We start from the raw sequence: 16,042 nt of genomic DNA on the forward strand, positions 1-16,042 counted from the left end.
TGGTTTTCCTGTACTCTGGCTTGACCCTCCACATAAATCAGTTTAAACAACCTGGAGAAACCAGATTTTTAAAACTTTGAGAGGTTTTGCTGCCATCTTCTGGTAGCAACCGGATCTGGAAACTTGTTGCGATTTAACCACTGGCTGAAGCTGCTAGCCGCTAGCTACGTGAGGAAGCCAGTCCAGTTTGTAGCTGAAGCAGAGAAACTGGTGTTAGGTCCACTCTCCAATGACACGGATACTCACCGTACAAAAATGCGCCTGGTTATTGACTGATATTCGGTTGCCCAGATTCCCCAACCTTTGTCTCCAACGCATCGGGGGAGCTAACCCTGATCTGAAAAGCGCAGTAACTTCTCGGTGAGTTGCCATGCTATGCTCTGTAAGGGCTTTGGCTAATTTAGCCAACTAACTTACTTGAACGCTAGTTAAATCCCGCGGGATAACTCTTCAGCTGTGTTAGATAATACACTCGTTACGGTGCGGCTGGAGCTGAACGCGATAAATGGCCTTTACAGCTTTCTTCATTAAAGCTAAATCTGAGTTAGCCAAAATTAGCAATTAGCATTATCTGGCTAACAACCCCCGCCAGGTAAACTCAGGTGGGGGTGCTTATGGTAACTGAATTAGCTACTTTCTCAACTCATATTGTTTATTTATAGTCAGCGTAAAATGTAAGTTAGCAGATAACGTGTATGTGTGTAATGTGCTGGCTTACATTAGCAAATGTTGCTAAAATGCTGCCATTTAAAATCATCTGCCTTCAGTTGTTGTATATATTTGTAAAGAACTAGTAGTATACATATGGTGATTCATATGGTTAATGCAGCTAAGCTAATTAACATCATAATTAGTTGAAGACAGGTACTAGGATTAGTTAGTCTATCTATTTGCAGGCCTTCCATCATCTCAGAATAAAGGTTTCCAAATCACATTTGTGTCAAAACTGAAAAGACTGTGCACATTTTGTGGAGTTTTCAGCCGTTTGGAGTCAGTCGTGTTTCTATCCTCAGATGATGGATCCGGAACGACAGAGGCGACGAGAAGAGATCCAGAGGGCAATGAGCTTTATCCAGTAGGAGGCATAAAACGACCCAAAGTTTCACACCATAGCCAAACCGCACGCTAAATGCATCGAAATCCTAATGTGCTTTCACTTTCCCGTCCACCAGGTCGTCGTTGCCCTTTCCTGAACCAGAGAGTTACGAGGTCAGACTTGACTTATCCTTGTTTTTCACGCCCACCTTGGTCTATTTAATATTTATTGCACTTTTGTTCTTTACCTACTTTCCCGTTAGGCCTTCCTGATGCAGTTGGTGTGCAACTTGCTCGACGAGGGGAACTGCTGCTTTCGAGACGGCGACTGGCGTCAGGCGGCTCAGCAGTACGGGGAGGGGGTCAGCGTTGCCCGCTACGCGCAGGCCGAAGCCGTCATCATCCCGCATGAGCTGCTGGAGAGCCTCTACGTCAATCGAGCCGCCGCCTTCTACCAGATGGTGAAGTCGAATATGAACGGGCAGAGTGGATTATCTACAAAAATTTATTCTGAATGTGAAAATCTTGATGGTCTGTTCCTTTCTTTTTTATCTTTTCAGAGGGAGTATGAGCGGGGCATTCAGGACTGTGAGAGCGCCCTGTGTGTGTCGGAGGGCAGCCGCAGGGCTTTGTACCGAAAGGCGCTCTGCTTCAGGGAGTTGGGGCGGCTCAGAGAGGCGTACGAGAGTGGAACCAAATGTCTGCTTACAGCGCCACATGTATGTATTCGATATTTTATTACGGTTTCCGGCAAATGTATTCGGTAAGGGCGCACCGATAAATCTGCCCGGATTTCCTTAATTTTGGGAGATCAGTGATCGACCGATAGAGTATTGGCCCCTTTTTCTCTGCAGCCTAAGCATTGCTGATTTATTTCAAGACTTTATGGCAGGGTGTCCAAAGGAGGGCGGCCCGGGTGACGTTCCCTCATACCGAGTTTGATCACAGTTCAAGAATGTCTTAAATTCTTTTCCCAGTTCGGGCAGCTGATGCAGTTGCACATGTAAAATCAATGTTAGGGTGAAATTTTCCCTGAAAAAAGACTAAATTAAAATCTGAAAATGTGAGGTGCAACACAAAGTATTCATCCAGGTTTTTCCTTTTAATTTAATTTGATTTATTAGTAATAGAGGCCAAAGAAATAGACCTGTCTGTCGCGATAAAAAATGTAATTGTCCCCGTAATTACTGCGATAAATGATTGTTACTTTGAGACAACTTTCCAGTAATATATTGATTATAGCATGACAGTACAAGTTTGTTCTCTCAAAGATCAATAAACTTAATTTTGGGTTTTTTTAAGAACACTTAACACTGGAACTGGAAGATATTCTTACTATCCAAAATAAAACATGACAACCAAAAAACAACAAGTGGGAAATAGAAACCACACACAACAAAACACAGACAGAAAATGAGTTATGACGTCTCTGTAAACAAATTTGCCCTTCAAAAAAGAACCTCAGTCGTCAGAATAGAAATGATCGAGCTCATTTTAATTTATTGTGCAATTAATCGATTAGTTTCTTGTTGCGGCAGGCTTACCAAAAGCATCCAGTTTCTTTTGCTGAAATGCAAACATTTAATCAATCAAGTTCATTTGTGTAGCACGTTTCAGCAATAAAGCAGTGCAAAGTATTTTACATCATAAAAACACAAAAATAAAAAGTCATAAAAAACAACATACAGGCACCAATTGAGAAACCAGTTTGATAATGCCGTCTGCTGATCAAAATCATCAATATGTTGGTCAGTGTTCCATTTCTTATGGTACCAGAGCAAATCTAAACAGGCGTGTTTTTAGCCTTGACTTAAAGGAATTCTCTTTTCCGTCTGCTCTGCCGTTTTCTGGAAGTTTGTTCCAGATTTGTGGCGTACAGAAGCTGAATAAGCTTTACAAAATAAAAGCAAGAGTGAGTAAAATCCTGCAGTTGTTGCTAAAAAGACACAAAAGAAATCTAGAAAAGATGATAAACCTGAAAATGTCAGGATATGGTCCACAGAAATCTGACTGCTTTACTTATTACTTTTTAGAATATTGTGTGCTTTAGTTTGCTTGACAGGTAAATAAAATCATAAAGTAGGTTTTATTATAAATAAAAAGAATTTGATTATTTTTGGCCACCCTACCAAAAAGTTTGAACATATCAGCTTTATGTTCTCCTAGTAGAAAACGTCGACACTCGTTCCAAACAGTATCTTTCTGCCTGCTGCTGCAGGATGTGCTGGTCATCGACCTGGCCCAGGATCTGGCCTGCAAGCTGGGTTTGAAGGGCCGTAAAGCCTACATCAGCCCCCAGACCGAGTCAGCCGCCACAGAAGGGGAGAGTCTCGGGGAGACTTCCCCGCCCACTGGAGAAGTAGGTGCTACTCGCTCCCAAAACCCCACATCTGTCGCGCGGCGACTTAAACCCGACGTTTTCCCGCTCTTTAGATGTCCTCCAACGGGCTGGAGTCCCTGGGCGACATGGGACAAGGTATGATGCGCCGAGTCGATCCGAGTCCTGCTCCCAACGTTCCCGTTAAACGCTTTCCCTTGTCTCCGGACTCAGCGGACCTGTCCAACGCGCAGTGCATCCCCGCCCCTCTGGCCACGCCCATTCCGGTGAGCGACGACCCCACGACCGCGGTGGTGACCTCGTGCATGGAGCTGTCGGAGAGCCCCAGCAGCCAGACGCTGCCGCCCATGCCATACTCCGTCCCGGTGTCGGAGCACATGGACGAGTGCAGCAGCGTCATGAAGGACGGGCTGGACAGCATCTTGGACTGCATGACAAAAAAAGTTAGTGAGGTGAGGACGCAAAGAACACCAAACCGTCCTCGAGTGCTGGTGACATTTTATCAGGATTCCCCCCCCCCAGAAAACCTGCTAAGCCCAGTCAGTCATTCATGTTTTTGAGTTGAGAAAAAAATACAATTAAAATAAACATAAATTCTTACACTTAAGTTGTTTCATTCTATTTAAAGTGTCCAAAATCTTTAAATCCTTTATTCTCGACTTGTCACTTTATTTGCTGAAGTTGTTGGTGTGTAGAGCGGTAAAGACAGGAAGTGGTTATGAATGAAAAATAAAAAAAAGACACCTGACCTCAGACTCCCTATGTGGTCACACACTGACCATGTTATGATCTGATTCAGGTATTGTGGAAGCACAATGGATTTCACAGAGAAGCAATTTAATCCACCTTTGCCATCACTGGTTCTGGTGTATAAAAATAAAAAGGTATAATAAAAAAAACACAATGCTTATGGTGCGTTCACACTGCGTCAGGTTTACATTCAAAGTCTATGTGGAGACGCATCGAGGGCCTTTGCAGCGCATTTCGAGCGTCTAGTGTGGCGAGATTTGAACCGTTTGGAGCGTCGAGCACATCCAACAGAAAACAACGGCTAGATCTGATGCGCCCTCCACGCGCCTCCACATAGATTTTGGATCTAAACCAGACACACAAAACGCTAGGTGTAGAGCAGTGTTTTTGGTGTTTCCCTTCTGCCACACGCCTGGGTTGAATCTGTGGATGATTTAACAGGCTCCTGGAGCACTTGACGGCGGCAGAAAAGGTAACTGGATGATTTGGATCAGCTGTTCTGAAATCGAGGCTCGCCTAAAACATGCAGAGCAGGCTGGACTGAGGACTGGAATTGAGAAGCGCTTGTGTAGAGCAAAATGTCAAGCGTCTGCATTCAAAGTGCAACGCGCGTCAAACTTTTAAGTGTCGGACGCCCCTTTGACGCGGCTGACACTTTTGATGTGAACGCATCATTAGCCTGGCGGTAAAGCCTGGTGGCCCGCCAGGCTTATAATACACCTTTTAATGCCACAATAAGCGAATGTTGAGATCATCAGCTCCCTTCTTTTTAGCTCATGAGGTCATCAGTTTTGTTGCTTACGTACGTCTCCGTCCCCCCAGAGTCCGGTTCAAGGTGCCATCCCCACCAACCTTCCCAACACGGCCGTCGGTCTTCGGCCTCCGTACTCGCCCAGCCTCCCGGCTCCATCGCCCCAGCTTCCCCCGGCCTTCTTCAGCTCCCCCATCAGCGACATGCCCCCCTTGGAGCCGTACCCTCCAGTGCGGGACCAGGGCTCCACCCAAGCGCAGGACGCACTGGGAAGCTTTTCTACAGGGGCCGCAGATGGCGAAGGGAAAGGAGTCGCTGCTGGTGGGCTGGACTCGCTGTCTGAGTACACGCTGCCTGGTGAGCCCTACGGGTCTTTATGGGGCTGGGTGGTAAATCCATTTGATTCATTAATCAAATTCTTGGGTTTTCAAGATTTTATTTTAGGAAATTCTGTGTGGGTTTTCTGTCACACCAATGGACGGACCCCTTGGTTCTCCATAGTTCAGAGAGATGTCAGTGTGCCCAAGGCCGCCATTTTGTTTTACGACTTCTATTTGTTTGGACTTTGAATTCAGGTCAACTCTGCGTCGGAATACTTTCATTTTTCATTTTCGTGCTAATTATGTTATTTTATGAGGCATTTTGAACCTCCTTGTTACTGAAATGTGCTATACAGTTATCAAAATAAAGACGTACCAATCCTCAATTAAACTTGTTACATTACCCAAATAAAGACATGTTATGCATTTGTATTTTTAGCACAGTAAATTGAACAGGCGTATGAATACCACATCATGTTTTTGAATTACAAATCTTTGATCATTACTGAGTCGGTGAGTGATGCATTTTATTAATATGAGATAAGGAGCAGGATTAAATACGGGTTCACTTCTTCCGACTGCTCTTTAAACAGGAAAGAAGTGGTAGGCTAATTATTTAGTCTTTGATTCTGTATGCACGTCATCTCTTGTCCTGCTGGTTACTTGCTCTATTTTTTAAGTTTTTTTTATAAACCTGTTTGAGATAAATAAACAAAAATTAAATAATGTGACAAAAATGTGCAGAAGTTTAGGCGACTGCCGCACTTTGACAAGACGTCGAGAAGCGAGTGATGCTCCCAGTTGCACCCACGCACGGATGAATTTGATTGGTCGCAGTGTTTTATGTCGACCTGCTGCTGTCATCAGAGGTGAGTCAGCATCGCTGCAACATACCGTCTGATATCAGTGTCCTTGTTTCCGTCTTCAGGGGGACGAGTGTGTCACAGCTTCATCCCTGGAATGCGCAACCACAGCGCTGGGCACACGGTGAGTAAAACGCTCCGTTTTTTAAAATCTTACTTTAGGGTTTTAGTTGTGATTATAAGTACGTCTAACTCTTTGGTCACCCGTTTCTCCTTCAGAATGGACCGGGAGGAACCAACCTCTCTCTTCTCTCCAGGAATCCTCTGGCTGCCACTCACGAGTTTCGCCAGGCTTGTCATGCCTGCTACAGCCGAATAGGTGGGATCCTTAAATATCACCGGTTTAAACTCGGGTTTGGATACTTTACTCTCTGTTTATAACCAGACGTGGGCAGAGGACCCAAAAGTCGTACTCAAGTAAGAGTAGCACTACTACAACATATTTTTACTCAAGCTAAAGTAAAAAAATAGGTCCAAAAAAAATGACTCGAGAGTAAAAAGGTATTTGGTAAAAAGGTAACTAAAGTGCTGAGTAACGGATCAAAATATCGATCATTTAATATGTAAAAATGACCTCATCAGCTGGACCAAAATCTAAAGTTATGTGGAATTTTTGGTATTTTAAAGACCAAAATGTTTCATTTAAGTAGCATAATTACATAATTTCCAGGTCCTCGAGTGATGGACTACAAGTACCAGCCGGAGGCAGCTCACCGCTGCAAGAGGGACGTGCTGCTGTGTCGCCTCAGAAACACAGACGACCCCACCTGGAAGAGGATCCGCCCCAGGCCCGCTCGCAATAACTTCCTGGGGGCGTTTGTTCTCTGCAAAGGTATCTAAATCTGCCTTTCAAATCGACTGTAAAATTCCACATAACTTTACGGCTTTGGGCCGTGGAGGGGAATCTTCAACTTCTACCGCGTCCGACAGAGGTGCAGGAGCGCCAGGAGTGCCAGTACGGAGAGAACTGCACGTTCGCGTACTGCCAGGAAGAAATCGACGTGTGGACGCAGGAGAGGAAGGGAGCGCTGAGCCGAGAGTTGCTGTTCGACCCGCTGGGCAGCACGGAGAGGCGCGCGCTCAGCGTCACCAGGCTGCTGCAGCTGCACATGGGCATGTTCATGTTCCTCTGTGAGGTGAGGAGGGGCGGGGCAAGGTGGGAAGAGGCGGGGCTTAGTGTGACATCTATATCTCTTGTTTATATCAGACTTTTACTTTTTAATACAGGGGTCCCCAAACTTTTTCATGCCACGACCCCCGCAAAGAGCATTGACTTCTGGTCAGGGACCCCCTTTGGAGACCCACAGACAATGCTACAAATTATGAAACATTGACTTCTTAAATATGTATTTATCTTGTATTTTCTTAAGTACAAATTAAAGAAACATCAACTTTTAGAATGTTTTTGTTTTTTCATTATTCCATAATAATTATATTTATTTAGCATAAATGCTGCCTCGTACTGCCTGACTTTGGATGGCCATGAACTCTGTGGTGAAACATTTATTATCTGGTAATATTATGACATATTACTGGATAATATTTCACGTTTGATATTAATCACATCACATTTAATGTTATTCCCACAGTTCTTGTGGTTTTTGTTGTTGTTGTTTTTTTGTTTTTTTTTGAAGTAGCGTCCTCCACAGTTGGTTCCTTCGTTCTTTCTCTTGTCAGAAACTTTTCCATTTCTTGCTTGCTAAGCTAGAAAGAGCAAGACAGCTTGATGAATTGAACTGGCATTGGAAATAACATCTTATTTTATCTTATATTTTATATAAAAAATATTAAAAAAAGATAATGAAAAAATTATGGGATTAAATGTTTTTTTATATTTGTATATATTTTTTTCTCATCTCCCCTCCAACACAGCGCCCCCTGGCGGCCCCCACTTTGACGAGCACTGCCTTAATATATCAGTTTTATTTTCTCTTGTGCAGGAATGTTTCGACAGTAAGCCTCGGATCATCAGTAAACGCAGCAAAGAGAACTTGGCGGTCTGCTCAAACCTCACAGCACGGCACCCATTTGACGATAACAAGTGAGTGAACGTCTGCGCTTCGTATAAATCTACGTTTTCCTTGAAACAACTTCAAATAATCGGAAAAAAATAAGCAATTAAAAATAGTTTTTTTGGAGTGTATTGCTCTGAATGACTGTGAATGGGACCTGCAGGTGCCTGGTCCATGTGGTGAGGTCAGCCAACGTGCGTTACAGTAAGGTTCGGCCTCTGCACCCGCTCTGCCAGTTCGACATCTGTCGCCACGAGGTTCGCTACGGCTGCCAGCGCGAGGACAGCTGCTCCTTCGCTCACTCTGTCATCGAGCTCAAATGCTGGGTTCTGCAGCAGGACACTGGTACGCAGCACACAGGAAGACGTCAGCCCATCCATCATCCATCCATCCATCATCCATCCATCTCACTCTTTCTTGCTCTATCCACACCTTCCTCTCTCTCTCTTTCTATCTTGCTCTCGCTTCATCCGTCCAGCTTTTTCTTCCTCGCTTTCATTTGTCTCTTTTCTTTGATTCCGTTTTCTTTCTTTGTTTTTTTATTCCTTTCTTTCATTTCGTCTTTTTTCTTTTTCATCTTTTCCTCTTTTTTCTTTTTTTTGTTTCTTCTGATTGTCTTTCTTACTTTTCCTTTTTGCTCTGTCTTTTTTGCCTTCTTTCCTTTCTGTTTTTCTTTCTTCCTCCTTTTTCTTTCTATTTCCTTTATCTCTTCTTTTTTACTATCTGTTATTTTTTCCTTTTCCTTTCTCTTTCATCTTGTCCTTTTTCTTTCTCTTTGTCCTTTCTTTTTTCCCTTTTCTCTTGTCTTTTTTTTAAAACTTTTTCTTTCTTCCTCTCTCTTTATTTGTCATGAAAAATGTGTATTAACTCTTTGTTCTAGCATGCCATCCTGTTAAATAATGTTGTGTTTTTATTTCTTTCACTGTGTGTGGTGTTTGTCTTCAGGTATTACCCATGAAGAGATGGTGCAGGAGTCCAAACGACACTGGCAGAGGCTGGAGCAGAACTCACAGAAGCAGCACAAGGTGTGGTTTAGTTTCAGATAGCGATGATTTTTAAACATGTTCCAACTCCAGTTAAGTGTGGAGGAAAAAAAATAATTTGAGGATGGTTGAATGTTTAGGCTTGTTAAACTTGGACAACATTCTAATAAGTGTTGAGTGGATCAGGTCTGTAAGATGTGTAAGGACTCTTGTCTGTAGTAAAAGTATGAAACCTCTCCGCCTCTTTCAGCCAATCCACATATCCCATCCGGGCAGCAGCCTACCAGCAGGGGGCATGGCGGGCCTCGGGGGTGGGGAGGGCGTGGTAGCGGGCGGAGTGGGTCCAGTAGGAGGTGTTGGAGTGGGGGGGCTGGTCGGAGGGGCAGGAAGGGGCCGCCCCCTCAACCTGAAAATGAAGTTCGTCTGTGGCCAGTGCTGGCGAGAAGGTCAGGTCAACGAGCCCGACAAGAACCTCAAGTACTGCACAGCCAAAGCCCGGCACAGGTAGGATCTGGAGTCCAGACCCGTCCGCTTCCTGACCCGCGTTGTCTTCTGACCTCGTCTTCCGCTCGTCTGCAGCTGGACGAAGGAACGCAGAGTCCTGCTGGTGAAATCCTTCGAGAAGAAGAAGTGGGTTGTTGTGCGACCTCTGCCCTTCTCGCGCTCGTACCCACAGCAATACGACGTGAGTCCTTCCACGGTCCATGAAAAAAAAAGAACAGCATTCGCACGAAGGCAACCGGGCGATCTGTAAAACTGAACAAAAAAAAAAAAAAAGAAAGCTTTTAGAAAGTAATTGCAGTCCTGTTGATTTAAGTGACGTGTTGTCTGTGTGGAGCAGATGTGTGTGCATGTGATGAAGCAGAAGAAGTGCCACTATATTGGGAACTGCTCCTTCGCACACAGCCTGGAGGAGAGGGACGTGTGGACGTACATGAAGAACAACAACTGTGAGTTCCCACTTCCTCTTTACACTCTGTGATCAAGAAAGGTAAGCTATGAAGAATGACAGAGTATTAAAGCCGTAAGATTAAAAAATATTTACAAAAATACCATGGCCACAGAGGAGTAAATTTCTGCCAAAAAAACTGAATATTTCAAAGGGCAGTGGTACATTTTTAAGATAAAATTGATCATTTTTCATTATTAAAGCCATAGATTTATGATATAAAACGGCATCGAATCGATATGAATCTGTAATACACAAACTCAGTCCTGGAGCTGATCTGGGATGAACGAAAAGTCTCCCTTTAGCCGATGATCTTACCTTTACTTCAGATCTGTTTCTTTGCTATCAGAGTTGTCATTTTTTTACCTGAAGGTTGCTCTTCAGGTTCTTTAAAATAAAGATGAGCTTAAACCTTTCTTTGTTTTTGAAGTTATTGCTCGTTTTCGTCTTCCTTTTTTTCCAGTGAGAGACATGCAACAGATGTACGAACTGTGGCTGCAGCTCACCAATCAGAACAGACGGACGGAGAACTCCGCTGTAACTCCGCCCCCCGACGACAAGCAGGTCACCATAACAGCGGATTACACAGAAAACCTGGTAAGTGGGTAAAGACCCCCCAGAACTAGAAATGCTGCTATCAGTTTTTTAATTTTATTTCTGATTTTAAAAATAACAGCCGATGCTAATTGGTGCCTGTCATGACAATTCATTAGAGAGCAATGCATTTCTCTCCTGTGCATCCTACCCCTAGTGTCAACATGCTAGACACTTTACATGCTAGTGAATAGCCCTCACGCTAATGTTAGCCTTACAGCTAAAAAAGACTTTTTGCTTTTTTTTTCAGATATTGGCTATGTTTAGCTAGCAAATATCTTAATAGGAGTAAGTTAATGTAAATCCATATACTAGTAACAGCATTTAAGCTAACCTTAGCGTTTTAGCAAATTTTAGCTTACACAATATTCCTTGTATACTGAATGGAGTAAGTCCATGTTAGTCAACATGTTAGTGATTCCCCAAATGCGAGTTACTACATTTTAGCTAACCTTAGCATAGATGCTAATTTTTAGCATCAGAATGTCTGACACTTTAGCAGGTCCCTTTTACATCTCTTCAGAAATTTTCTAGCTTATTTCATCTTTTTTTTTTAATTACAGAACCAACATTACATTTCTTTTTTAAGGTTTTAGAACAAAGTAAAAAAATAAAATAAAATAAAGTTTTATCAAGCAAAACCACCATACCATACTGCTGTTCACATGATGTACTTTGTTGCATTAATTTATATTGCTTTGAATTTTTTGTTTTATCTACCTACTTTTCACTCTAATTTTGTTGTCAAGAGAAATTAACAAAATTGTTTCCTTTATATAAGAGAATAAATAGATTTTATTGCATAGTAGTGGATAGTAATAAATACAGTGAGCTTTAGTATTAATATTACAAGCTGCTAAACCTGCTAGCTTCTCTTGGTTTAATTTTTGGTTTATCAAAGAGATGATTTATTTAATTTTTATAAATTTTTTATTTTTTTTTGCATCATTTGTAGGGAGGCCAGCATCTGTCAGACGGCGATGACCTCTGATGGTCGCTCGTTTTGGAAACGCATCTGATCATCGCTGAGCCGCAGACGGAGACGGAGGCGAGCCGGCCACGACCAGGCGCGGCCGAACCGCCCGTCACCCTGCCAGTCGAACCACCTGTGAGACGGCGGCCGGGCGGGCGCACACCACGTTCGAACCCCATGACCACATATTCACGCACTCAGACATTTACACGCAACACACAAACCCACAGGCACCAGTTATCACGAAGAGAAGGCTTCCGAAGCGAGACCTAAAAGTCGGGCTTTAACGTTTGGTTTTTTTTTGTTTTTGTTTTTTTGTCTTTCTGCAGGAATTCCACAGCCTAGTTTTCCTCTAACACAGTCTACTTCCCTAATATTTAGAGTTTGTGTCCCCCTGGCAACTCTTTTCTTCTTCTTAGCACTGAAACGATTCACATTCGGCTGCGCTGGTCGCAGTCCGTCAATCTTCTTTGTTTTTAACGCTGAAACTCCCAGTGCTTCCTAATGCGAGTTGAAACTGTAAACCACTGGCAAAGAGAGATATCATGTGGACACGCCTGTCTAAACTTAAATGACCAAATCCTGCTCTCTTTCCTCTACAGGAATCTAAATGGAGAGATCAAACTAAATTTAGATTTTTTTAAAAAATTTTTTTAGCTGTTTTCTTTCCCACTGGGAGTTGCGCTTCCTTGTTAATATCTGCCATATTGGTGGAAAAGTCTGAATGTAACGCCTGCACAGGCCTTCAAAAACAAGGAAAGCGAGTCGCTTAGGATGTTAATGTTGTAGGATGTATGTGCGCACACGCCCAGAACGTTTCAGTTTCACATCGGCTGCTCCCTGCGTTGGATCGCACAGAGATTCAAGTTCCCCTCAGATATAGGCAAGAGGGATTAAAATGAATTTTTGGCAACGAAAGGTAAAGAAGAAGAAACTTCGTTCCTATAAGTTGACTGAAGTTGGTTGTAGGAGGAACACAGAAAACTTGATCCAGTTTTAAGCATATTAAGCATCCGATCGCTGACCCGTTTTTCCAAATAAAGATAGCATAAATGTTTTCTATGACTTCCTGGTTCAAGTGTTCAGTTGGAAACTCCTGCAGCCTTCAGTTTGGAAACCTAATGTTTGTCGTCTGATCCCCAAAAGCCCCAAGTATTTTCTCCCCATTTGGTCAGAGAGGGCCTGAGACATGGAGAGGATTCATGCCGCATACCGTGCCTAAAAACACGCGACACACACACACACACACACATAAAACGCACACGAAAACAGGCAGGAAATGTGTTGCCATCTTATTCTAGCCTTTTAATGTAGACATGATGAGAGTATGTCTTTATTCAGCTACACGCATATTATACATACATATAATATACATACTACTAATAATAAATGATAACTTAGCAGTTAAGCTTAATAAATATGTAACCTGGAAAACTTGTATTGATTACATAGATAAACTTCTTGTATCGCCGAAATAGATGACTACAGTGTTTTTGTTTTTTTGTTTTATTTTGAGAAAAATGTTTTTCCTTAACTGTGGGTTGTTCCAGACGGGGCTAGTTAATTGAAAATAAAGGTGAAGATGGTCTACACTGATAATCGAGAGCCAGAGATGAGGCGACCTTATGAATATATCAGTACGGTAAAAGCAGCTTTGATAATTGAAGATGTTTACGTCTAATTATCAGCTGAAACTCTGTGGAGCTTTATTTCGCGGGTTTAAGGAAGATGATGCATGAAAACCGTAGAGTGGAATGTGATTATGTAAAACAAAAACAGACAAAAAAATAAACACACAACGGACTCGCACAGCTGCAGATAACGTGACTCGACTGCTTTCCGTAATCCCGCCTCCGTCTGGAACAGCCCAGGTATTAGCTTCCTTGAGGGGATCGTATTACTATCACTCCTAGTATTATGATGAATATGATGACTATAATTATTGCTATTCCTATTTCTCTTCTATATGCTATTGATATATGTATGTTAATTGCAATGTATACCTTTCTCTTTATATATGTATCTATGTACGAATATAATAATTGACAGTAATTACGCCTCTGCGCCGCTGCAGACAGCTCTGTCTCTACAGTTTGATCAGTCAAGGACAGATCTGGACAAAAGGAGCGCAAAGAGGCTTGTATACTCCCATATAGCGCCTTATTCGTTATACTACACCTATAAGATACATACATATCCCTATTGTATAATCCTACTTACTATATACAGTATATGATACCTGATAACCTATGATAATACTTAGACATCCTTTATAAGATGTTTTAGATAAGAAACGGTGGCCTGTATCCTTTTTTTTCTTCTTTTTTTTTTCTGTGGCTGTGAAAAGTGCTGTGATCAGAAAATCTGTTTTATCTTTCGAAGATAAAAAGCTGCAGAGCCGCACTCTTAACGCTCTTTATCTTTAACTTCAGCTCGACACACATCCGTTTCAACATGAGTCCCAACCAGAGCGGTGAGCAGGAACATGTCAGTCATTTTGAAAATACCAGCGGTTTAAATATAAAGCGTGACGGTTACAGGATTCTTTTTTTTTTTTTTTTTTTTGACATATGTGTGACTTCAAGCCTCTTTTTAAAAGCTAAAACATAAACAATAATAATGATAATAAAAAAGGATTAAAGGTGAGCGTTCTCTTTAGTGTTAGCAAGAGCCCAGAAAAGATTATGTAACTCATGACAGACGTCAGTTCTGCTCACTGTGTGTCGACTAGAAGGGATGTGAATCATGACAAAACCTTTTTAAGGACTGTTGTTCGATTTCCATGTAATTCCAAATACCACTGACATGCTGCTACTTACCTTTATAAAAAAATTTTTTTACGCATTTGTTGAAACAGTTACTATGTTGTGACAGTATAGTGTGAGATGGTTAATCTGTGAAAAAAAATCTAGCTCCCGTGCCTCACCCAGTGCAAACTCGAAACAACCAATCAGAGCCAGGAGGCGGGTCTTTGCGCTGTCAATCTTGCCTTTGTGTGCGCTGTACAGCTTTTCCCCGTGAATGCTAAGACTAGTTAGCATGGCCACCGATGATGGTGCACATTTTTCCGGGAACAGAGTTAGTATTTCACAGCGAGTTCACAGGGTTAATTGACAGCGCTAAGACCCTCCCCCGGGCTCTGATTGGTTGTTTTTGGTGCATTTCTTCAGACTGCAAAAGTAGCTCAGAGAGGAGGTGGAGGAGATCAACATTTTCACAGATTTTCTGTCTCATATACCATCACAACATGGTGATAGTTTTAACAAATATGTAAAAAAAAAAACAAAAAAAACATTCTTTATAAAAGTTAGATCATTAAATTAATATATACTCTTTGGGCTAAATTTTCCCTAAATAATTTGAAGGTCTGTTTTAGCAAAGAGAGCTTTCATTCTGATGCTCCTGAAGTTCATGGCGCCGCGTTGCAGTGAAATGACACGGTGCTCAGCTAACAAACGGTCTTCTCTGGAAACGTTCATGTGACTCATCATGGCCTGTTTTCCCTCCTTTGGTTGAATGCAGCTGCTAAAGAAGTTCACCATCAACTGGTCATCAGCATATTGACGTTGTTTTCTGGAACTTCACTGAAGACGACAGGGATGTAGGAAGGGGAAGGAAGGCCTGTTTTTGTACTGGTTTTGTTTTCACGTTTTGTTTTTTGTTACAGTTTTATGTGTTCGGCTGTTTCCTCAAATCTTCCTTTCCTCCTCCCTTGTTGAAAATTCATGATCACACAAGTGGACCAAAATCTTTTGAAAGCGTTCAATAAAATGTTTTAGAAAAAAAAACATGACTGTGCTTTTTTTTCCTTCTTCTTATGCAAAACTATTCATACCTTTGGAACTTCATTTAGTCACTTTGGAATTGCAATGTTTGTGTCTAATTCAGATTTTGTGACGGTGAAAAGTGAGATACATAATTTTGAACTTATTTTGTAGAAATCTTTGGAGTCTGAGGTTGCTGTTGACAGTCTTCCTGAGCAGTGGTTCTCTGCAGCTCATCCAGAGATACCTGGGGGAGCTCTTGGCTGCATCTTGTCTAGCTCGTTGTGCCATGTTTAAATTACAGTAGTGCTTCCTGAGACATGTAAATCCTTGGATATTGTTTTATAACCCAACCCTGCTGTCCCACAATTTTATCCTGACTCGTCTGGTGTGTTCTCTAATTCACGATGTTTGTTCACTAACGTTGTCTGACAAACCTCAGAGGCATTCACAGAACACCTGGATTTGTGCTGAGAGTACTTTACTTACATGTACACTATTTGCTATTTGGTTGACTTTAGAAAACCTATGGTGGCCCACAAGGGCTAATAAAATGTAAAAGCCTCAATACCATAAACTTACTAGCATAGGTAGGACTTTAGCATTAATTCCTAATTTTGAATAAAGTCCGTTTTAACATAATTAGGTTATATATTCCAAACTTGCTAGCATAACTTCTGAGCATAAATTCTGTTTTATATTTTAGCATA

The 16,042-nt window shown here is 42.1% G+C and overlaps 1 protein-coding gene across 1 annotated transcript; it reads left to right on the top strand.

Moving 5' to 3' along the window:
- Positions 1-121: 121 nt before the first annotated feature.
- Positions 122-15,356, top strand: LOC102234320 (zinc finger CCCH domain-containing protein 7B). The gene is made up of 21 exons (XM_014474677.2): positions 122-360; positions 1,014-1,075; positions 1,173-1,209; positions 1,299-1,496; positions 1,596-1,754; positions 3,254-3,394; positions 3,469-3,511; positions 3,587-3,825; positions 4,946-5,231; positions 6,123-6,181; positions 6,277-6,376; positions 6,728-6,889; positions 6,988-7,193; positions 7,998-8,098; positions 8,233-8,414; positions 9,015-9,094; positions 9,303-9,556; positions 9,632-9,737; positions 9,894-10,002; positions 10,465-10,598; positions 11,551-15,356. Exons 2-21 carry the CDS (start codon positions 1,014-1,016, stop codon positions 11,584-11,586), a joined length of 2,694 nt encoding a protein of 897 aa, XP_014330163.1. The 5' UTR covers positions 122-360; the 3' UTR covers positions 11,587-15,356.
- The last annotated feature ends 686 nt before the right edge of the window (positions 15,357-16,042 follow it).

Source organism: Xiphophorus maculatus, chromosome 10 (genome assembly GCF_002775205.1).
Source record: "Xiphophorus maculatus strain JP 163 A chromosome 10, X_maculatus-5.0-male, whole genome shotgun sequence".
In the NCBI taxonomy this organism is placed as follows: Eukaryota; Metazoa; Chordata; class Actinopteri; order Cyprinodontiformes; family Poeciliidae; genus Xiphophorus; species Xiphophorus maculatus.

Excerpts from the sequence above, each read along its gene's own strand:
- LOC102234320 (XM_014474677.2), top strand. The coding sequence starts at position 1,014 with ATGATGGATCCGGAACGACAGAGGCGACGAGAAGAGATCCAGAGGGCA. Across the intron at positions 1,210-1,298 it reads CTGAACCAGAGAGTTACGAG|GCCTTCCTGATGCAGTTGGT; the intron begins GTCAGACTTGAC and ends CTTTCCCGTTAG. Across the intron at positions 1,755-3,253 it reads GTCTGCTTACAGCGCCACAT|GATGTGCTGGTCATCGACCT; the intron begins GTATGTATTCGA and ends CTGCTGCTGCAG.